This window comes from Plectropomus leopardus, chromosome 6 (assembly GCF_008729295.1).
Source record: "Plectropomus leopardus isolate mb chromosome 6, YSFRI_Pleo_2.0, whole genome shotgun sequence".
Classification (NCBI taxonomy): Eukaryota; Metazoa; Chordata; class Actinopteri; order Perciformes; family Serranidae; genus Plectropomus; species Plectropomus leopardus.
The window spans coordinates 12,506,142-12,529,426 of record NC_056468.1 but is presented as its reverse complement, the minus strand read 5'-3'; the positions used below and the strand labels follow the sequence as shown (position 1 = coordinate 12,529,426).

Sequence of the window (23,285 nt, the reverse complement as noted above, 5' to 3'; positions counted from 1 at the left end):
AGTTTTCATTAGATTTTATTGATCTGTGTAAACTCTCTGCAAAATCTTTACATGCAAAGTTCTTTGCAAACATACATATTTTTCCAGTGCATGCACTACCTATGTACAAATACAGAGAAACCGAGAAACATTCCACTGAACTGGCAGAGTCAAGTAGCCTAGAAGACAGTTTCGCTAAGATAGAAGCGTGTTTAAAAAATATATTATTTTTCATGTTGATCATCATTTGAAGATCGCTGTAGCTGAAGAAGCATAACATATGACATGTGATGCTTCCAGGAGGTGTTTGAATTACTGCCACACGGGGTTAGAGAGGGCTGTGCAGAGAGAACAAGACACTGGAGAGATTTGAATGTGTATGTACAGAAAGTGTCATTCAAAGAGTGCGATTCATCTCAAAGTCTGCTACTGATAGAGTCAGATAAAATCTTTTGATGATGTGCTCAGTTGATTATCAGCCTATCCTGTAGATGCTATCACACCAGTTTTATTCAGATTACACCATAGTCACCATAGTCATGCAGAATATGGCCTCTTGTACGTAAAGTATCAACAGGAATGTTATGGGGAAGAAAGTGTAAACATTAATGGAATTACAATAGCATTAATTTCTTACAAAGTGTATATATATATATATATATATACACATATATATATATCTATATATATATCTTGAACCACAAGACTTTTCATGCATAGGAGTTTTTGTTTTCGTCTTTATTTTGACATTGGAATAACTTGCAAACAGCTGTATAAATTCAGGTCATTCCCCTTTGTAAGGTGTGCTTTCCTTGGTTTGCTGTGATTTGTGAACAAAGCATCGAATGATTTTGGGGCGGGACAGAAGGGAAGGAAGAGGGCCCTTTTTTGTGCAAAGGGTGCATTAGGGTGCCCTAGGCACGCCAGTCACGAGCATAGTTAGTGCATGCAGGTAAAGCTGACATAACCTGTTCTGCCATCTCTCCTTGAAAGCAGAGCAAAATTTGTAAGGGGAAAGCAAAATTTGTAAGGGGAAACCTGCAAGAGACCTGACCATGTGCATTCAGTGTAAACACTACAGTAGAAAACCTCTGAGGTGTCAGAGCGAACCACGAGCTTCAGAACAGGAGAGGTAGCAGGAGGAAAATCCCGCCAATTCTCACCGTAACTAAGAAATAAACAGAGAAATTATAAACTTTGTTCACATTTCAGTTCCTCTACTCACACAGTAAATACATCCCAAAAATCATAATTCACAGCTTAAATAACTATACATAAATACCCCTAATATTTAACTAGGTGTGCTATAGTTTAAATCACAAATTAACAGCAACTGATGAGAGATTCATCTAGCTCATGGTCCACTGACTTATGAATCATCTGTATATCAGATATCTATCCTAACCTGAGCAATGTATCAGTATGTAAACATTTCTTCATGGAAATATACAATATGTTCAGGACAGGTGGGCACAGTTGAAATATTCAAAGGCGCAGCTGTGTGTTTTCTTATGTCTGTGGCTTGGCATGCTTATAGAGTTTAAGGTGTTGCACTACAGCATGATGTGATCACACGAGAAATGAAAAAAGAAATAATACCCTGACAGCCTAATAAATTCAGACACAAGCTCGATCGAGGATTTTATGACTTTAAACGATGGTTTTTGACCTCGGATGCCATAACATATTGCTTTCCTAGTTCTTTGCCAGCGCAGTTCATTTTCTTTAGCAGAGAACATGTCAAGTTCAGCACACTACAGCATATAACATCACTGACAGCCATGATGGTCCTTGTGCAGCTGTGCGCTGGCAGATGTCTGGGTTACATTAGTGAAAACTGTAATTCATTTATGCTATGATTTGTCCCAGAGGCAGCTTAAGTGTCAGCACAGGCAGAAAAATTGTTAATAATAAGAGGACAGAGTGTACTACATCAGAGGGGAGTGAGGTGATAAGCCTGTCTGATAGTCAGGTAGTGAGAGAATAAATAACACAATAAAATAGAAGGGGGAAAAGTGCATAAGGAGATGAATGCAAACCAAGCAGGGAGGTTTAAGCTCATGCTGTGGGTTAATCACTAGCAACGTTATTATCGTTATACAAGGTGTGCCAGCGCTCGATCTTCTTGTCTTTGTTCTTCAGACACTCGTACCAGTGCTTCAGCCGCTCTCCTTTTGCAGTGATACCCAGCTGACACCCACCTGTCAGGAAGGAAGTGATGTGTGAAAGGCAGGTGGTGGTGAGCAGGTGACTTCAAATTCCATCGAAGCAATGATACTTGTCGGATATTTACCAATGTAGTCGTTGGACTTCCCGATGTCATAATCCCACACAGAGATATCTAAAGTCTTCTTGGCCAGCTCACTGTGTTTGATTTCATAGCCAAATTCCTGAAATTCAATCCAGACAGTGATTTATCATTTTCAGAGCCACCTCCAAACATTTTTTCATACTTGAGTTTCACAGAATACAAACATATTGACACCGTTTATATTAATTGTATTCTCTAACCTCAAATTCTCTTACAAACCTCATTAAACTCTGGATTTAAAGTCCTCTTCTTGATTTGTGTTTTGCACTTGGCCTTCTTCCCCATGTCGGGTTTCAGACATCTGTAAGATTTAATAGACTTGAGAGTTAGTTCTTGCCAAATTTTGCAGTTTGGCCCCAAAGGTTAAATCAGAAGTCACATGCCTGGGCATTACTCTTGACTTAGACATAAATTTAGCATGCCACATCGTGAAAAAAAAAGCTTTCTTTTGTTTAAGAAATGCTGCAAAGGTACAGCTATTTCTATACAAATAAGATGCCCAAAAACTTGTTCATGTATTTATTTCCAGTAGATTAAAATACCTCCTTTCTTCACTACTCTTCCAAAACAATCTATTGATAAACTACAGTTAATTAAGAAGTCTGCTGCCAGACTCTCTTTTAACTAAAGAGAGCACATCACAACTGGAGCACATCACTCCAGTTTTAGCTGACCTTCACCAGAGTGCGGTCTCTTTAAGGATTGCTCTTAAAGTTCTTTTACTTGTTTACGAGACTCTTAATGGTTTGGGCCGGCCTACATTACTAACTCTCTGTTATTTTATTATCCTTCATGGAAGGCTTAGATCCTCTGTAAAGCTAAATACAAACTATCACACAAATAAGAAAATCAGCAGCTCAGCCTGTTTTAACCATGCACCAAAATAATGGAATTCTCTCTTTAAAGTCAAAAGACACGCACGCTCTGTGACGATTTTTTATATAGCAATTAAATAGCAACCTAGTAGCGACAACTGCAGACTGCAACCAGCTGAAACTTTTCCCGGTTAGGATTCTTTCAGTGTTCATTGTTCAGGAGGTTTTTACAGGGAGCCGAATTATTATCCACATATTTGTCCTTCTCAAAATTAAACGGACCCAGCAGTTTCACGTTGCAAACCAATATTTCTCCTGCACTGTTTGGGTCATAGCAGGCGGCCTGCTTGCCCAGCACTTACTGATCTGTGCTTGCATTTTTTCTCTTATGACTTAAGAACTAGACATTCAGGAGGTTTTTACCAGCAGTATTACTGAATTATAGTCTCCCAAATAAATGAACCAGGTTTTTTTTAGGATGGTAAATACACAGAATACAGCGGTTTCACATGAAAAAAAAGAATTTTTTTCTGACGCTCTCATCATGGAGAAGACGATAACTACGGTGGTAGACGCAAAAAGCCAAATGGCCTATCCAGAGCCAGAGTTTGGTTTGTCTGATGTTGGCTACTGTAGAAACATGACAGTTCAACATGGCGATCTCTGCGGATGAGCACCCACGCGATATAAATATAAAAGGCTCATTCTAAGGTAACAAAAACACGATAATTCTTTCTTTCAGGTGATTATACTATTTTACACTAAAGAAAACTTGTGCTTATTACATTATATTCCATTTATCTCAAAATTTCCCCCCAAATCCCACACGCTGAATCTTAAAATGTCAGTTGCCTTAATTTATCTCTCACATATACTATTATTTTTAGCATACCCCGCTGTTGCTATGTGCTGCTTCTTTTGTTTGTTGTTCATGTGATTACTGACTTTGTCGAGCAGTATCTGCCCTTGTTGTAATTTATGTTTTTCTTTATCTCATGGTAAAGCAATTTGAGCTACAAGCCCTGTGTGAAAGGTGCTATATAAATAAAGTTTATTATTCTTATTATTATTATAAGTAGTAGTAGTGGTAGTAGTAGTAGAATTTTAATTAATGCCATTTCTAGAGGCACACCTTTTCAATCTACATATTTGTGTCATCCTGCTCTACCTACATCTTGACATATGGGTCGGAGTAGCCATTAGCGTCCATGGCTGCCAGGTGAACGCAACGCACAACACCCACGAGCAGACGGTTCTGCTGGGTGCTGTACATGAGTGAAATCAGAATCCGGCCACGCTCCTCTACCTCTCCACCATCCTTCCCCGGCTGAAACAGAGACAAGGGAAGAAAAAAAAATCACTAGGTTCCATGTTAAGATTTGCAAGAAGCTCTTGAGGAATCTTTCACGTTCAGACATGCTTGGAAATAAAAAGCATTGCCTCATCTTCATAGAGAGAGATGCCTCTGGCTCCCCCAGCTGCTGCAGTTCTCTTTGTCTGTGAAGAGGATGGGGGGGGGGATTACATCAGGTCAATAAGAGATCCAGACGAGAAGAACAAAGGTGTTATTTGAATGTAGCTGTATTTCACTTACAGGGATGACTCTCTCAAGACACACGTTGAAGTTTTTCTTCTGGTTCATCTTCAGTTTCTTTAGCGCCACTCGGGTTTCCCCAATAAACTCATTATGCCCAAACTTGTCCTCATCACAAACAGACAGCCTGTGAAAATCACAACAGAGCAGAAATCACATAGATCTGTTGCACTCTTAAAGGGTTCACTAAGGACACGTTCAATTTCAAACATAATCACAGAGTGATTCAAGTTTGATTTTCAAGTGTAGTATTCACCTGAGGGTCTTACGCTGCATGTCCTCATCTGTCAGGCCATGGTAGGTGAGTGTCTCACTCCACGCAGGGTTGCGGGTGTTTCTCAGTGTCTTTGTGCGCAGCTTGTTAGACTGTTAGATGCAAGGTAGATCAGTGAGAGGAAATGGAAATATCCTGAGGCATGTTTTTCCCAGACGCCTGATGTTTGTTCAGTTTTTTATCACAGGGAGCATCTACATTCCCACTAAAAGGTATTTAGACAGCTCAGACCCTCCTCATTTTCCACTACAGCACAGTATAATTACACTATACCAACAATCTACCGTCACAACAACTTTTACTTGATTTCTAATCTCTCAATAACTATTTATAGGGTATCATCCCCATGCCGATTTTATGATTTTGTCAATTCTGACCACAAGGTGTCAGGCTTGAGCTAGCAGAGAGGCCTGTCATCAAACCACGGGTGGCCAAAATCAACACCCTTCCCTCTTTGCTTTGCAGGATGTTAAGGTATTACATCTTTTAAAGGAAATAAAAACTTAATGTACCAAAGGTGCATCTTTTACCTTACTAGCCCCAGGCAGCAGATGAAGTTTGACATAAGGATCTGCCAGTCCATTTGAGTCCATGGGCTTCAGTCCCTGAGGAGAAACAAAGTGCCACGTCCATCACATCATCATAAAGAGCAGGGAGCAATTAAGCTAAAGTGCCATTCAGGAGCTTTTTAACATAAACCACTTGATTGTAATTGTCCCTGCGTGTGTGAGAATGAGGAGAATGTACCTTTGCTCGGAGGATGCTACAGTGGAGGCTGTTGCTTTCCTGTTCGTAGAGCAGACTGAACTCTAAAGAGCCCAGGGTGGCTGAAAGTGACCCAAACCAGTCATCACATTAGAGGACAGAGACAGCAAGGCTATTTTTGAAAAAATAGATAAATACAGGGGGACATTGTCCTGTAATTAATCAACACCCAACTTGAGAATTCAAGCGTGAGCAAGAACCAGACCAGAATAGATGTGAGGATGGACACACAGTCCTCTATTTACTTTAAAGGGACAGTTCACTCCTAAATCAAAAGTATATACTTTTACCCTTAGTGCTATTTGTCAATCTAGGTTGTTTTAGTGTTAGTTGCCAATTGTTGGATATATCACACATGGCTATATATATTGTATGAATATAATTGAATGACCAATGACTAGCACTTGGCTTGTGGTGCTCAAAAAGCCAAAACAAAAAACAACCCATATTTCAATAGCAATGTCTCTTTAGAGACATCCTGACCCAGTTACTAAAGGTAATCCACACACCTTGTTGTGAGCAGTTTCATGTAGGAACTATTTTTTTGCGCAGGAGGAAGTGTGCATCGACTGCTGACTCACCTAGCACTACTGAGCTGGCTAACGCCACAGCATAGCCAAGGAGGGTGCCATTAATGTTTACGCCTCATGCTGCCATGAGGACAAGTGTCTAGTCCATTAGTAAATGCACATTTCCTTCTTTGCAGTGATACACATTAAATATAAGAGCAATGTATCCTTATACATCTGTTCATATGATATCTAACAAATTAGTGCCCCATAAATAACGTTACATACTTACAGTAATGTTACGTAGGTTAGGTTTAGGAAGGTGAAGTTAGTGTGGTTAAGTTCAGGAAAGGAAATATGGTGACAACTTATTTTAAAATGACTGGAAGTTGTGTTTCAAACACCGGTCTCCTGGAGGAAAGTCCCGTGTTTTGTGATTCATCCACCACCCCAACCTGCCTCCTTATGTGGACTACCTCTTTCCTTACTCCCATCAAAACACCGGTCATGTGACTGCTACCTTCCCGATTACGAGAGTTATACAGGAATCAATGGCAGATGATTATGTTGGTAATATGTGAAGCGTGGTGCATTGCTTTTTGTAGTTATTCAACAAGAAACAATTTCTGACACTGAAAACTGAAGCCAATGCAGAAGTGCCAAAAACTGCAGTTCCTCTAATGGCAACTTGAGGCTGGCTAAATCCCCAGAGACCACCATGTTAAAATGCTCAACTTTACAGAAGAAATTAACGTGTTTGGTACAAAAATAAATATTTTTGTCTCTGTAGCCAATTTCAGTACTCATGACAACTGTACAGGTGGTGATTTTTTTTTTTATGACTCACCCCTTTACATTTTGTTAAAGCCCAAAGTTATACATATTTAGGTGCGGGGCTGCTTGAATGACAGGCTGTCTGTGAGGTGTCACTGCAGTCTGATCCAGCCCTCAATCCTCCACACCTCCAACCTCTCATCCAAATATGGTCACATCTACAGCTACGGCTAAAATGCTGAAATGCTGGCTTCAAACTGGCAGTCCACAACCCAGTGGGTGACATCACAGTAGCTACATCCATTGTCAATACAGTCTTTAAAGTACATGCGAATAGTGCGTGAGAACCGCCTGACAAGTTTCGATATCTCCAACACTCCAACACCTCAAACCAAAACAATCTAGAAGGATAAACAGCACTACAGGTAAGAAGAAAAAATATGTATTTGTGATTTGGGGTGAACTGTCTCTTTTAAGTAAACAGCAGAAAAATCTTATTACAAAGCAGGAGCATATAAAATAAAAGAAATCAAATAAACACTCAAGTCTCAAAGGAAGAAATTCAGAAAATAAGGTTCTGGGTTAGAGATAAAAAGGACTGAAAAGCTGCCCACACACATTTTCTTTGGAGAAGATTCATTGCCTAGCATCCCTGTTGGGGGACAAACTGATCAAATGTCATTTGTTAATTTTTTTTTTATATAACTGTGTAACTTTTCTGGGCAGAGATTCATCATCAACTTGCTGCTCCAAAGACATCTACGCACAGAACTAGGAGTCTAAAGCCATAAAAATAAGCAGCACTGGCTCATCCATCTATCAAATGATAAGATGTAGTTTTGGATTTGATTGGTTTTACATCAGAACTCTTATGGAGACCTGAAATTATAATTCCAGTGAACATACAGTATGAAACAACCAGGACACTTAGATCAACAACAAAGTTATAACCAGCTGAGCGACTGAAACCCGTTAGCACCAAAGGACCAAACTGTTCTTACCACCACATCTCTACAGAGAACAGGCACATGAAACCATTGCTATTTCTGCCATTTTCCATCCAAACACAGGGGATTGGATCAAACACAAGGGGAATCTATATCCTGTTAGCCCTGTTGTATCTCAAATTATTTGCACAGCTCCATATTCCCGGACCTCAATAAAATAAATTAACACCCAATCCCCCAGAGAGAGAATAAAGGCCGCTTGACGCTGCAGGCGCAGAACATGAATGGCATGGCACCATTCTCATCATTAAAGTGGGATATGGGATATATGAAAAAAAAAACTGCCTGATTACATAGTTTGTGCATCACTATTGACTTTGTGATTCACATCTTCCTCTGCGTCGTTCCTCAGATATTGATTATCATGCTTCTATAACATATGGTGCTTATCATTTGTCATTTTCTACCCAGCTCAATAGATGCTGCCAGAATGATACTTCCTGTTTGCTACTGGGCAATTTATAGATATGAATTATTACCAGCAGACTAAAAGGCAGAAATCAAGCATCAGCACAGTGTGACTAAGGATCCCTTAGGGAAGTGGAGATGCTGCCAAATTGTCATCAACGCCCAGTACTGCATGCTGAATGATTATATGTTTTGCTTTATTTAAAAAAACACATCTGATGCAATTTACCTTAAATGAATGAAAAGAAATTACACATGTCAAACTGTACATGACGGTAGATTAAACTGGAGACACCAGCCACCTTACAAGAAGAGCGAGCAGACGGTGTACTTACTGGCTTCATCAGAGTCATAGTCGTTGGCCTCCTCCTCCTCCTCAGCTGGGGGAGGTTGCTGTCGGGCGGGAGGAGCGCTGTAGGCAGCAGGCTGCCTCCTGTCCTCTCTTGCAGCAGGAGGCGCTCTCTGCTCTGATGGAACTACACCAGAAGAGAAAGCCCCTCCATCTCCTGCAACTGGACCTACAACCACAGTAAATTTGAGACTGCACTAAATCACCATTAGGAATGTAGAATTTGGTTGAGACATGAGGAAACACTGTTGGACCTTGTATATTTTAGGCCCTAGGCACCCCAAATTTGTTGTTATTATTAATATTAGTTATACTGATGTACAAGAGCTGATGAGAAATGAACACAAAGACACAACTTAGCTAACAAACAACACTAATAACAAATTAACAATGAATTATACAGTTTGTACAAATTTACAAATTTATTCTTGTTTTTGTGCTGCGCTTCGAATAGCTTTTGCCTTGTCATTTTGTCTTATTCGTGTTTGTTATGTTCAGTTTTTTGGATGAGAGTTTCTTTTGGGAGTGGGGTGGGGGTGTCCCCTCTTGTGGCCTTCTATGTGACCCATAGGAAGATCTGCCTCTAACTCTGAGGAAATGATTATGCCTCTCACCCTGCTGCATGGTGGCTGATGCAGCAGGCTGTGATCTGGAGCTCTGGACCGGCACCATCTTCTTCATCACCACTGGGCTGCCCTGCCCCGCCTCTTCAGGGCCAGCCCCGCCCGTGGCCATGCGCGCAACGGATGGTTTGGGGGCCACAGGTGGGTAACCAGCACGGCCCTGTGGCTCTTGTCCTGAAAATAAGCATAAATAGCATAATACGGTAAACACACAGACACACTATACATAGGGGAGACGTGCATAATCACAGCACTTCAGGCTCCTACTGCAGTGGAATCTGTAACACTCCCTAGTCTCTCAGGATACTTTTGATGTTGCAGCTTTTTCATTGCAAAGGCAATGACCTACATACAGTACAACAAGCTGTGGCAGCCGACTATTGTACATGCTGCAGCTATATGGCCTGCCCATCTGCTCGAGCTTGCCAACTCTTTTATGGAGGAATCACATTGCTCAGGTAATGTCGCTGGAGGTGTGAAATGATACAATGTGACCCATCATGCCAGCACCACCTGGAGGCTCATCCCATGTCACAGCATGCACCTTCCGATGGCTTAATTGAGCTCTTCATCCCCCTCCTAAGCAACAGTGGGCGGCACTGCCAAATTTGGGAAGCAGATAAAAGGTTTGAAAAGAGCAATGAGAGGCGGGGTTGCAAGAAGACTCATGTGCAGATGCTGATCTGATGAGACTTAAGAGGTGGCGCTTTGAAAAATAATTGAAAGTCACACTGAAACTGAAATTTATACATACTGTATATGTATGTGTGTGTGTGTGTGTGTGTATGTGTGTGTGTGTGTGTGTGTGTGTATGTAGCCTGTGTATGCATATACATATGTACATTTTGACTTGCCTACTTATCTGATCAAAATTGTAATTACCAACAAGACCATATTCAAATGAATAATGAATGCTTCTGTAGAGACAGCAGACAGCTGAGGTGTAGGAGCTGTCAATGACTCAGCATGTGTTGAAAAGACAACAAAAAGCAGGGCTAATATTAGCAAACTAGGCTAACTAGCTTGCACTCTGAAAGTGCAAGCTAGTTAGCCTAGCTTGTTCTATGGGCCCCACGATGTAGACAACCAGGGTAATTTAATACAGCAGAAACTGAGCTTTTTTGGCTTCATGTGCCACTGAGCAGCTTTCTAAGGCATGAACGGGGGCCCGGCCTCCAATTCTGTGTCCATCTCTCCTTTTACATCCATGGCTTAAATCTATTTCCAAATGGTTTCACCCCCATGTGAAAATATCCTAATTTGAAAAAATATGCACAGGAGCTTAAGTATTTAGTTTATTTATTTACTTCTTACTTAAAAATTGACAAGAATCTAAATTTAAGCTCAACTGTTTGGCAGAACTGTTGAGAAATGGAAGTCTCATAAGTAGCTCGGAAAGTTTGACAGAACATTTCTTTTAAAAAAAAAAAATGTCTAGATATTGAAAATTTGAATACCTGAAACTGGCTGTTCAGAGGCAGGAGCCTGACCCTGACCTAAGAGAAACATAATGTAAAGGTAAACAGGTCAGTCAAAAATGTGATAAGTACATGCATGTTGCCTGATACAAAAATGTAGAATGACTGAAAAATACTGCAGACTAAAGCTGAAGAGTTAAATCTACCTGGCGGTTGTGGCTGGGTTACTCCCTGCCTGGGCTCGGAAGCTGGCGGCCCCTTGGGCTCTGCCGCCTCCTGGCCACTGGTCTCTTTTGGTTTAGATAATGGCATGGGTGATGGCAAGAAATGCTTAGGGAATCCTTTAAAGAACCAGGCACCAGACCTCTTCCACACCTGAGAAAACAGAAAAATTCTATGCGTTAAAGGCTTTCCAATAGATACTGGAATTATTGTATCTGCTCACTGGTGAAAAGCACTCACCTCTCGCTGTTCTCTGCAGATCTTGCATAGCCACACAGCACGTGGCCGACTGCTACACTGTGTGCCACACTTGGTACACATGTTCTACATGACAGGAGAAAATAAAGATTTCCAGCTGCCACCATTTACGATGCTATTACAAAGTTAAAGCTTATAGACCATGACTTATTGTGTTTTTTCAACTTTTGTGTAAATTGCAGTGGAGGGGTGAGATCATATGTGCTGTAATAATTGGCTGACTCATTATCTACCTTTTTGCAGTCCTCACACACCACTGAGCTGACCCCAGGTGACCCCAGCTGCTCTCCACACAGCAAACAGCGGGACTGTCCGTCCCCACACACAGTCTTCTTCATATCATCCAGGCGGTTTATCAAGCGCCTGCAGCAGCACAGGGTGAAATCTCACTGAAAATGTCACCATTAATCACCAAAGGTCCAAATGTATGCATATCATCAGTCTCATTTTTGCTTTTACATGGACATGTTGGAGAAACTGCTGCATGCTTTATAGTCTCTCACCCAATTCTCTCCTGCTCCATGGCCTCCATTTTCTCAGCACGGGCAATCACACTGTTTATTATCTCTTTCTCCTCATCTGTCAGGTCTGGACCGGGACCAGGGCCTGGCTGCATGGTCCAGTTGCCCCTGACAAGCCAAACATATTCTCCAGTTGAGGTTACGCTGCTAAATGATATTGTATCACACATTTGCATACACACTTCACACGATGCAGATAAGTGAGACTGAGTAGGAGTTTGTCTACTTACTGTTCTTTATCACTGTGTCACAGATCACACATCACAGGGATGCAGGTGAAACAAAGGAGAGTACAGTGAAGTGTGGGAAGAAAAATAGAGAAGCTCAACGACACGAAAATGCTCTGACATTCATGCTTACCTAGCGTGCATGCTCCTCTGCCTGTCGTTGGACCCCCAGCGATCCGAGCCGCTGCTCATCACCGTGTCCGTCATGCTGCACTGTCACAATCTGCAGATGCACAGACAGAAAGACAGAGATGGATTCAGCATGAAATAGTCAAACAGTCTTAAAGTAATGAGAATCAGCCAACTCTGTAATTTGAGCTCTTAATTTGGGTGGGAATTCATGTTTTTATTGTTTTTGTTTTGTTTTTTTAGTTTGATTTGTGTCCAAGTTGTGTGTTGAGTCCACACTTTTAGCTACCCTCTATTCTTATCTCATGCTTATGCAGCACTGACTTAACTGCCACCATGGGCTGCTCTCATCGAAAAGGATACTGCGTACAGCTCTGTGAGCCACAACAGTGCTGACCTTAAACTGGCAACTCACCAGACACACTTCCTTTAATTGCCACACAGTGATGCAGGGCTAAATAAAAGGTAGATAATCATCACTTCACGTTGGTGGCCACCATAAGCCAAACAAACAAGGAATCAATCACATATAGTTTCCAGAAAAGTAATAATCACTTATCCCTTTCACCTACACGTTTCCTATGAATTTACATATTAAAAGGATAGTTTGGATTTGTGAGATTGTATGTTCACCTAGAAAGGCCTCATTTAAAAAAATCAATATCAATTTAAATGTTTGGAAGGTTTAGAAGGTTTTTATCGCTTTACCTTGCCATGAGGCCGCCCATTCTGACAGTAAACTGAAGCTGTTATCTATGCTTTTTTCAAAGTCACCAGACTCCATTGACAAAAACAGTAATTTTACCTCACAGAACACAGGAGTTGCTGTTCTACTACTGCTTCAACATGTTAGTTAGTTTGCGTCATTGTATGACTTTTGATGTGTGTATGACTTCCATGGTGATATTCTTGGGGGTATGCCGACTCCACTATCTGCTGTAGTTTTAACACTGGCTATGGATAAGCTTACTCATACAAATCCACTTCAAACAATCCAAATGTTCCCTTTAAGCCTGAAATTGCAGCAAAATATCAGCTGCTAGCGGTAGTGTAAACACATTACCTGGTGCCGAATTTACACCCTTATCAGCTCCTCCTCCTCCTCCTGCCAAGCTAATTTTAACTAATTCTTTAAACTGACATATTTGAGCAAGTAAATGAACACAGGAGAACACTGTACATTTCATAACACAATGATATAAGATCACTTACATACAAGCCTATAAAATGCTTGGTTCTTACAAGGGGTATGAGTGTTGTTAAGGCAGCATAGCAAGTCCTCCTCTATATTCCCAGACTAAAATGACGCTGACGTGGATGTTGTAATGTTTTCCAGTTTGCAACTCCACACGTATCAAAGAAACAGATGGTTCCATATAGCAGGAGTGGCTCGATGATGCTACGATACAGGAGGAGGAGAAAGAGGAGGAGGTGAGCTTTTACTGACGAGGATGACTAAGAGTCTTTGTCTCCAGCGTCCAGGATTGTTCACAATGTGTTGGTTGAAGCTGAGGCTGTTATCCAAAAAGATGTCTGTGTATTTGCAGTTCTAAACTGCTTCGACTGTTTCTCGGGGGATGCTGGCGGGACAGGCTGTGTGGTCAGGTGTTTATAGAATCTGTAGGGGAGTTATCGTCCCTCCGTATGATGAAATCGGGAGTGGATTGTTTGCAGGGTGGCTGTGTCATCTGAGTATTTGAAGTGCATGGTGACAGGAGATAAGCTTTTGCAGTGGTTTGTGTGCCTGATGCAGGCTGGAAACACAGCCATGTGCTAATGATGACAGGGGAAACAACAAGCCCTCATCCTTATGAAACACAAGCAATGTAATTCAATCTCAGAGTGACGTGGTAAAGATGACACAAAGATGTCAACGGGAATCACTGAGGCGAATGCCTATGTGTCTACTCAGTGTGTCTGTGTGTGTGTGTGTGTGTGTGTGTGTGTGTGTGTGTGTGTGTGTGTGTGTTCTCTGCAATTGACTTGGGGCTGCTTCAAGCCAGACAATACAAGCAGTGATGCCGCAGCAGCCACGGGCCGGAGGACACAGCAGTGTATGTCCTGAGGGGAAGTACGAGCAGTAGGCTCTGACAAAAAGGAGCAACAAGAGGATCTAACAGGCTCTCTGGGGCCTCAAATGACAAGAGTTGTGATAGTGCAGGATGAGGAGAGTGCAGGTACTGTATGGGAGCGATACAGTCAGGAATGCATAATGATAAGGCTAAAAGGAAAATCTATAAAATTCCCTTGTCCTCAGCTTTTCACAGCGCTAAAAGTCCGGCACTATAGAAGCTTGGAGAAAGTAAAAGAAGCAGCAAAAGGGAGGGGTGCACTGCTGTCTCCCTCATTCAGTTGCTCGTATTGTGCTGCGTAACGTCAGGCTACATACCTTTTGAGCTCTAATCTGTTGCTGCACTGCCTGCGGGATTCACAGAATAACAACATTTTCGCCGTGCTATCAATAGACACTCTGGGTGTGGGCTTTTCCCTCTGATGCTGCTGCATCCAGCCAACAGTGGCAACACGGTCTACAGGGAGCATTTGTCGTTTTCCACGTCTCCGCAGCAGTGTGACGGCTCAGACATCACTCTGTATTGTACAGCATATATCATATACACGGAGGCTCTCAAGCGTGGCCCTCCTTCACTTGCCAAAATGAATTATCCCACTTTTGTCTAACATGATTGTCCTGGAGAGGTGGATGGAGAAAGACAGATGGGAGGGGGTGGGGGGGCTCAGGCTGGGTAATCACTGACTCAGACAAGTCAGAGCTCTGTGGCGCTGGGGATAGATGTTACCGCATCACAGAAGTGGACTCTTTGCCGAGGTGACAGTCCAATTAGCATGCAGGAGATAGTCTGAACACACTTTTCTCATAAAGAGCTGTCACTATAGGCTTTGGTGCTTCAGATATAGAAAGCTGGGCTTCACCTACCTTGCAGTCAGAGCGGGTTTACATCTTGCAGGTGGAAGTATTCAAAAATGCATCTGAGGCCAATTATAATAGATTGTCTCAAGCAAAATGTCATACTGAGCCTTGTTATTCTGCAGTTATGACGTCACTGTGGCTCTCAAGAGTGTCTTTCTCTATGCTCTAGAGGTTATAAATGCAACTAATCTGCGTCATCTGGTGCAACAGTCATCTTGTTCATGTTTTTCTCCCATATCGGATGACTCAGTCAGGTGGTGGATCTTCTTTGGGGAGCAGCAGATATTTTTCTGTGTGTTTTTTTTCACTCGAAATGTCATGAAGCCTCCATGATGTGACGATGGCGGAAAGCGGTGCCAAGAACTGTGCTAGAAACCGAACAACAGCGTCTACAAATACACCAGGCATGAATAGTATCAGATCATGTGTGAGCTGACTACAGGAAAAGACCAGAAGGAGAGCGTCAACTCAAGCTAGTCATCTGCCTGATCATCATAAGTCATCCACTCAGCAGGATCTCTCCTGAGTAGAGTTTCACATGGGGGTGGAGAGGACCAATATAGAAACCTGTGTCTTCTCCTCGGGGCCTGAAAGGATAATCAATACAAATCTGCATCTGTACATCTTCAGGGGATGCATGCATACGCAACTCCTGGAGCACACCCTACACATTTAACATCCATTTTTAGAGGCACAGCAATGCATTCTTATTAGATACTTGAATGCACAGCATGAGTAACTAGCTTTAAGTGTTATGCACAGATTAATGTTGTTATGTGTCTTTCAGTAGCAGGTGTATGACTCATTACTGCAGAACATATGGCTAGAAAAAGGAGGAGACTGGAATAAGAGCACCTTTTTATGGCCGACAGACCATTTCTTCAATATTTTGGTACTTGCTTGGGGAAAGAGGAGCTAAAGAAAGGGGGAGAGTGACAATGAGGCAGCGAGACATTGATGGATTGATCCAACATGGATCATAATGGATACAGCGCTGAGAGCTTCAGGGCAGGGGGTAGAGGGAAGAGAGTCGTCTCCTTTGTACTGAGATCAGCAAAAAAACTATGCATAAAAGGAGGGTTTTAATGGTTAAATGCAGACTTAAAAGCAAGCGTGACTGTATTCAACACTTGGACAAGAATTCCTAAATAAAATGTGCGTGGCTTTGTTGGCTCCACCTGAATTAGTAAGATATTTAAGAAATATTTACACCCTGCTTGGAGTCCTTTTTGTAAATGTATTGATTGTCCTGACACTGAAACAAGACGTGATACTGCACTTGAATTCCAGGGCAACAATTCCCTCGCCATCCACCAACAGGGACATTTCTAAAATGGGTTAATGAGAATCGGAGATCAATGCAACATCCCACAATTGGTTTCACTTTAATTTATCTTTCATCAGGGCCTCCAATTCCTATTTCCATGCCTGGAGCTAAAACTTACTTACGTATAATAGATGTCGCCTTACAGCACTGCTGTAGTGGCCACCACCGAATCATTCAACCCTCACCATTGGACCTATGTTGAGTCCCTGTGGGCTTAGATCAGCACTTTTCTCCAAAACAATTCCCTAGGCACTGCTGCTAACTAGAGGGCAGAGTTGATATTCAGGTCAGCGCAGCATATTCGCCCTTCCAGTGATTTAATAATCCTGGTGACATCAAACACATTCTTTACAGGTTGCTGTAACCATTAATGTTTCATCAGATGTGCTTTTTCCTATAATAGACCAAATAACCCGGCTGAAACACATACACAATTTTTCACAGTACAAGAAAGTAGCTCAGCTCTACCATTTTTCAAGCTTAGCCATTTCCAGGCTTATACTGCCTTGTGTGACTTTAAATATATTATTTATTATGTTGTGAAACATGTTTGCATTAAGCAATACTAAAAGGATTAATCTTTCCAAAATTAATTATTGTGAAACATGGATGTTTAGTATAAATGAACATGATACTATGCCTTTTTGTCTTCTAATTATACTGACAACTATTTACAAAATACAGTACATAAATTTTCATCTTAAATGTTAAAACTGAAAAAGAAAAAAAATCTAAATAGATGGGTTAAAGAAGAGAAGAAAAATAACATATTTCATTGCATCCTAATTTTTCTGCCTCTACCATCTGGCTTGGCGGTAACTCAGATAGTTTTATGTATTATGAAACAGAACACAGCCTGAGATCCTCAGACAGGAGAATCTTGGCCGGTCTACAGTTTCGACTCAAGTCCTGTGGTGATCTGGGATTTCATGGCTGAGAGGGGAAGACAAACACACCAAAAAAAATTGTTTTTTCACTTAAAATCTCTTCTTGACTCACATCTATAAATACAAACTTAATTGAAAGGATTTTTTTTTTACTTTTTTAGGGACAGACAAGACAGGAAGCAATCATGCTGCTATCTCAACTTAGAAAGCAGCATCGTATTTATGATTATAAGCACACACTTGTATGATCGAGAATTTAATGCCAAAAGTTTAAGAAAAACTTACTTTATCATGTACTCATGGAAAAATGACTGCAGAAGTAAAGCTCATGAATTTGAACTGCTATGTTAATGTTGAGCTGTGAGTCATCTATGGACACTCAATAAAATGCTGTGGAAAAACAAGTTTGTAGCAACAAAAGTCGCTGATTTTAAAGGGCAGTTCGGAACATTTTCAGATGTATGTGTTGTGACTAAAGCGAGTGGTTTTTAACGACAGTTTGGGGCACACTCAGCAATAAGTGCAGTGACATAAGCAGGTGAATTTTAACAACAGTTCAGGACAAGTTTGGCCAAAAATGTGGTGACAAAAGCGGGTAATTTTTTGTGATTGTTTCGGACGGATGTTTTCAGGACATGTTCAGCTGTTAGTGTGGTGATAAAAGAAGGTATTTCGTATTACGAGTTTGGACATGTCCAGCAGTGTTTGTAGAAACAAAAGTGGGTCATTTTCACAACAGTTCGGGACAAGTCAAGCTTCATTTGTAGAGACAAAAGTGGGTGATTTTTAGCAACAGTCGGGGACATGTCCGCCCATAAATGTCGCAACCACACTGGGCATTTTAAGCCAAAACATCAAGTAATCCTAACCAGGTGATATATTGTGTTATTATATAGTGCCTGAGCCTAATGTTAACCACAAAAAACAGCGTAACACAGCATAACAATGAAAATTGAAAGTTATGAAACATACAATGCCAATATTTATTCTAGTGATTGGTTAAGAGTGACAGTCAACTTTTCACTAAATGGATTGTCACATACATTTTTCATTTGGTTTTTTTAAACTAACTCCTCAGTATTCAGCTGCTGATGTCTAATGCTCGCACACCAGGCATGCAGGGCGAGTGGGGAGACAGGGTAGGAAGGACCAAATAAACACGAGGTAGCCACCCACTCCCAGTTGCATGGCACAACTCCATCCATCCCCCATAAAGGGACTGTGAGCTGCCAGCATAGCAACACACTGAGGCCTGGACCTGGGCAGGATTGTAAAGCACTGCACCAAGAAACTCGCCGCTGCAGGAAGAAAACATCACTCAGCATTTCTTAATTATTTACAACTCCCACCCACCATTGCTTTTCACTCTATGCAAGTCCCCTCTTTAAGGCATTAGTGCATACTTTATGTGCTCTGACAGTATATCAGACATCATATACAGAACAGTGGATCCAGAGAGAAAAACATCACAGAGCCTCTGACAGACTGAGAATATTATTCAGCTCTATTTTGGGAAGCAATAAGGATGTTTGTTGGTCTTTTAGGTCTGAGGCATCGACAAATTATCCATGTTTTCAGACAGACAGTGGCGTTGACAGGGACCATCTGTGGAACCACCTGTGAGGGCTCTTCACCCCTCGAATGTGAGAGCGAGCACCGTTTCAAACAGGCATGGCTCCAGGTCCCGCATCGCTGGAGAACAAACAGGAAAGACCATCCAGTGACCAACAAGCTACCGTGCTGTCATCCTGCTATCACTGTTGGCCCCGTCCAACACCTCTCGACGGGGTTGGATGCTGTGTTTTTCATTCTTAAATCAACACTGAATTAGCGGCCCTTATCCTATAGGCCTCGTTCTACAGCAATCATGCTCAAAAGTAGCAGAAATAAAGTCTGCTGACCCACATTTTCTCAGACATTTTTGATGTCAGAGCCGTCTTTTGTCCGGGCCTTATTTTAGAACTACGGAAGTGAGCGGCTATCGGACATGGAGCACTCAATTAACTGCAAGAGCCCGCAGTGAGTCTCAAATTTGCTTGGCTGATGGTGATTCATCCCAGTATGCCCCAGAGGTAAGAGGTGGGACTTTGAGAACTGGCTGCTGATGCATTGGCCAGTCATGCTCCTTCAATTTCCTCCCATCTTATCTCAGGGAAACAAGTACCACCAGACAGGGCCATTAAATCAGCGCTGTAAAGGTCTGTTGCAAAGGCAGTATGCGTCTATTTCCCACTAACCAGAAGTGACCTGCAGCTGGTGGTCTGTTGAGATACGGTTCTTAACATAGAGAGAAACAAGTTAAATCTCCTATCGATCCCTCAGTGTGGCAGCTATGATTCTGTCTCTTTGTAGCTCTGCTTTGAAAGATCTGGCACAGTTCAGCTGCTGGATATTTGACCCTCCCTCTTGTCCCACCAACAACCTAGCAGGTACAATGCCCCTGGGTGCTTGTAGCAGATCTCTGTTGGCAAATGAGAGGCTGTTCTAGTCTGGAAACGATGCAACAGTAACAATAGGCTTTGGCCCAACATCCGAGACCGAAAAAAGAAAAAACCCTGTTGGGAAGCTATGTGACTTTCAATGCATTTATTTAGACGTCACTGAGCCTCTGGGGCAGGAGAACATTACTGCAGCTATATGCACAGAGGTGATTCTAATCAGCAAAATGTGTCGGAGATTATAAATGGGAGTGGACACAAACATTGCTTATAGATAGGCCGGTGATTCGACTGTGTTTTGGATTTTTGTACACTCATCTCTCTCTTGGGGGAACTTTGCTTAAAGGCCACATTAATTACGACTGTCTTTTCCAATATGCCACAGTGTTTAGGCAGATCTAATCACCAGTTTCGGAGAGGATGGCGGATCGATTCTTATCCACCGCTCTGATGAGAATTTGAAGATGAAGCCACTCCCTTCTCAAGCTCGGCCACAGAATAATCTTTCTCACAGAACAAATTTAAAAGATATGCTCGAAAGAGAGGCAAAGAAACAAATATTTAGTGTGTAACGTGATTTGGTCTGTGTATGGATTGTGAAGAGCACAGAGGAACATAGAGTCATGCACCTTTACCAACTGTGGCCATGGTAACGGCAAGATCAGAAGACGAGAATCAGGATGATTAAAAGCTCTGTGTGTGTGCGTGTGTGTGTGTGTGTGTGTGTGTGTGTGTGTGTGTGTGTGTGTGTGTCCACCAGTCTATGTGTTTGTAGTACCTGGGCCAAATTTCAAAGCCCTTGCAGAAGCAGTGACTTTTGTAATATTAGTGTGAGCGGATCATCTCTTGCATGGAAAAACGTAGATGCAATTTGTCAGAAATGATGCATCTTGCTGGGGTGGTTCTTGACGGTCGTGGCTGAAAAGACAGCAAGCTGAAGACAAGGGATTATGGGTACAGTCGCCCTTGTATCCTTCAGCTTTAAATTATGCAGTTAGCGTGCAGAGCACTTACTTCATTCCTCCATCTTTTTTTTCACCTTTTCCCCTAACACCCATGTTTCCTCGTGATTTCCATGTCTCTTTTGTTTAACGTGATTAAACATTTTAATTGCAGTCTTTCTCTGCTGGACAGAAGACAGTGGCAAAGAGACAGAATAATACACAGAGAGAGGTACCGGCAGAAGAGTGTCTTCCAATCACTACTGTGGTTGCTCATGTGAGAGGAGGCAGCTGCAGATATCTCTCAGACTGTTCATTCAGTCTTTTCTCCCCTCCCCCATTTAATCCCCATGCTTCAGGTCTGTAGGAGGAGTTGGAGATGGTGGAACTGAGAGGCGGTTTCCCAGCTTCTCTTCTCTGTCCTCCTTCCATATTAACACCAGAAGCAAAGGTCCAATAAGTCTTTCCACAACACACTCCGCTCTGACCCACTGAGTGTAATAACCCCTGGGTGCAGGATGAGATAACATCACAACAAGTAGGCGACTGAATCACCTGTCCTGTGGCACAGCTGGAGTTGAGAGCTGCCCTGCCCACATTAGCATTTGTAAGCATCTCTGATGTTTTCCTGCGAGTCTGCAGGCACATCTAGCCCCAGCGTGCGCTCCTAAAAATCCTGCAGCAACGCCCAGGGACCGCAACCACACAATCTCCCACATGACTGACCAGGTCTGTTTTCTTATATCAGATTAGAACAAGAAAGCCATGTTGCAGGAGTGCAGCCAGCCAACAGTTTTAATTCATCTTAAAGAGGAGATTCAGCAAAGCCTATCGAGCCACACCAAGAGTAATAATCATCAGCCATTCATTAAAAAAAGGAGTAAATAATCACACCACCAAAAGCATGCTGTAGTAAATCAATGCAACAAATAAGACCACAATCATCTCTCTCAAAACCCCTGCATGTATCATACATTCTGCTGCAGAGCAATGTTTCCAGCAAGACATGTTTCCTCTAAAACAAAGGGATCAATCAAATGTTCATTTACATAATTTGTACCTCACATAGGTTCATGACCAGCAACTCTTTGCATACTAAGTTGCACTGCACACAAATGTTCCTTTTTTTCATTCAAATCTCTCAGTAAGTAACAGGCTCATAAAGACAAACGTGTTCCATCTAATTAATAAACACATGCAATAAAATGTGCTCCCTCATAAGAGATCATTTCCAGCCACCATCTCTCGCTTGTGAATGAAATGCTGCATTCATTCAACTTGTAAATGAGAAATTCAAACGCACTGAGTCACCGGCCAAACGCAATAACCTCACAGTGATTACAGGTCGAGGGTGCAATGTTTGCAAAATCCTTTGAAAGAATATCAGATAGCTTACCTGTGAATGCAGCCCTGCTCTCCGCTCTCCTCTCTCTCGGGGAGCTGTCAGGGAATGATGCGGACTAAATTTCTGTGCAGCGCCTGGATACGACCACAGAGTCAGTCATTGCGCATGGTGCCTGTCACCGAAACCTGTGTTGTGTTTTTTTTTTTTTTTTTTTTTTTTTTTGTGCCTGGAGGAGTAGCCCAGTCTGTTGCTGGAGGCACAGCGGATCTCCACGATGCGTGGGAACTCGTATTCTACCCTGCGTGGAGGATGGAAAGCCCTTGGTACCCTGGGAAGGAAACCCCTGGATGTGGAGTGATAACACTGATGCTTAAGTGGACAGTCATCACCTGATCCAATTGTCTCTTTAACAGTGTCTAAATTTGTCTCATCAACCCTGCAGCCCTGTTGAGTTATGATGATTATGTACTGACTGTGCTTTGTTTCTTTAAACTCTTTTAATGTTATTTTACCATAAAACACGATATTATGTTGTTTATTTTATCTTATCTTATTTTTAGTTCTATTGGAATTTGAACGCAATGACTTTTAATAGAATTAAGATACAATTCTATTTTCTTTTTTTTCTATTATTATTTTTGTACCTTAAGAAATATCCTACTATTTGGCAGAATACACATATACTGGAATGCCTTTATTTTTCCTTCATGGTTATTTTTTACTGGCAATTGTCTTCCAGTGACATGTTTTCAGATAATATCTTGTTCTCCAGCAACTATTTAATCTCCCCAAAATAACCACTGAAATACAAACATCAGTGCCTCTATTATAAGCGCATAGCGCCACTGTGATTCTTACTGTGGAGACATTTCGCCATCTAGAGAACGAAGTCTTTATTGCACCAAAGAAAGGCTGGAAAACGCTCATTTTGCTTTCTTGCTAAATATATTGGTATGTAACATGACGGAAATTGGCACTAAAAAATGCACAAAAAAAACCCACAACAGTTGTCAAAATAATTTGGATTTACATCATCCAATGTATAGTTTTTAGCGGTTACAGTGTGCTTACCACACCCACACACAGGAAAAGACTGCAAGCGAAACAAGAGGTTAATCCCTCTCTACTTATGTATTCGCGTCTCACGTTAAAAAGGCTCAACTTTGCGGAAGTATTTCTAATACATGTACTCTACGCAGAAATGTATGTTCAAACCAGAGCCCTTAATATAATGC

The 23,285-nt window shown here is 41.8% G+C and overlaps 1 protein-coding gene across 1 annotated transcript; it reads right to left on the bottom strand.

Moving 5' to 3' along the window:
* Window positions 1–702: 702 nt before the first annotated feature.
* rph3ab (rabphilin 3A homolog (mouse), b) lies at window positions 703–22,210 on the bottom strand. Its single transcript, XM_042488160.1, has 19 exons — window positions 22,102–22,210; window positions 12,188–12,277; window positions 12,058–12,069; window positions 11,810–11,935; window positions 11,540–11,669; window positions 11,289–11,372; window positions 11,033–11,201; window positions 10,866–10,904; window positions 9,400–9,582; window positions 8,772–8,954; window positions 5,721–5,800; window positions 5,504–5,578; window positions 4,956–5,065; window positions 4,700–4,826; window positions 4,546–4,602; window positions 4,278–4,432; window positions 2,510–2,591; window positions 2,273–2,369; window positions 703–2,180 (listed from the first exon to the last, which is right to left on the bottom strand). Exons 2-19 carry the CDS (start codon window positions 12,259–12,261, stop codon window positions 2,050–2,052), a joined length of 1,914 nt encoding a protein of 637 aa, XP_042344094.1. The 5' UTR covers window positions 12,262–12,277; window positions 22,102–22,210; the 3' UTR covers window positions 703–2,049.
* Window positions 22,211–23,285: the final 1,075 nt, after the last annotated feature.

What these genes read in the sequence shown, in the direction of transcription:
- rph3ab (XM_042488160.1), bottom strand. Translation starts at nt 12,261, where the DNA reads ATGACGGACACGGTGATGAGCAGCGGCTCGGATCGCTGGGGGTCCAAC. An exon ending in GTAGCATCCTCCGAGCAAAG is followed by an intron (nt 5,579 to 5,720) that starts GTACATTCTCCT and finishes GTTTCTCCTCAG; the next exon opens with GGACTGAAGCCCATGGACTC. An exon ending in GAAGTCCAACGACTACATTG is followed by an intron (nt 2,181 to 2,272) that starts GTAAATATCCGA and finishes CCTTCCTGACAG; the next exon opens with GTGGGTGTCAGCTGGGTATC.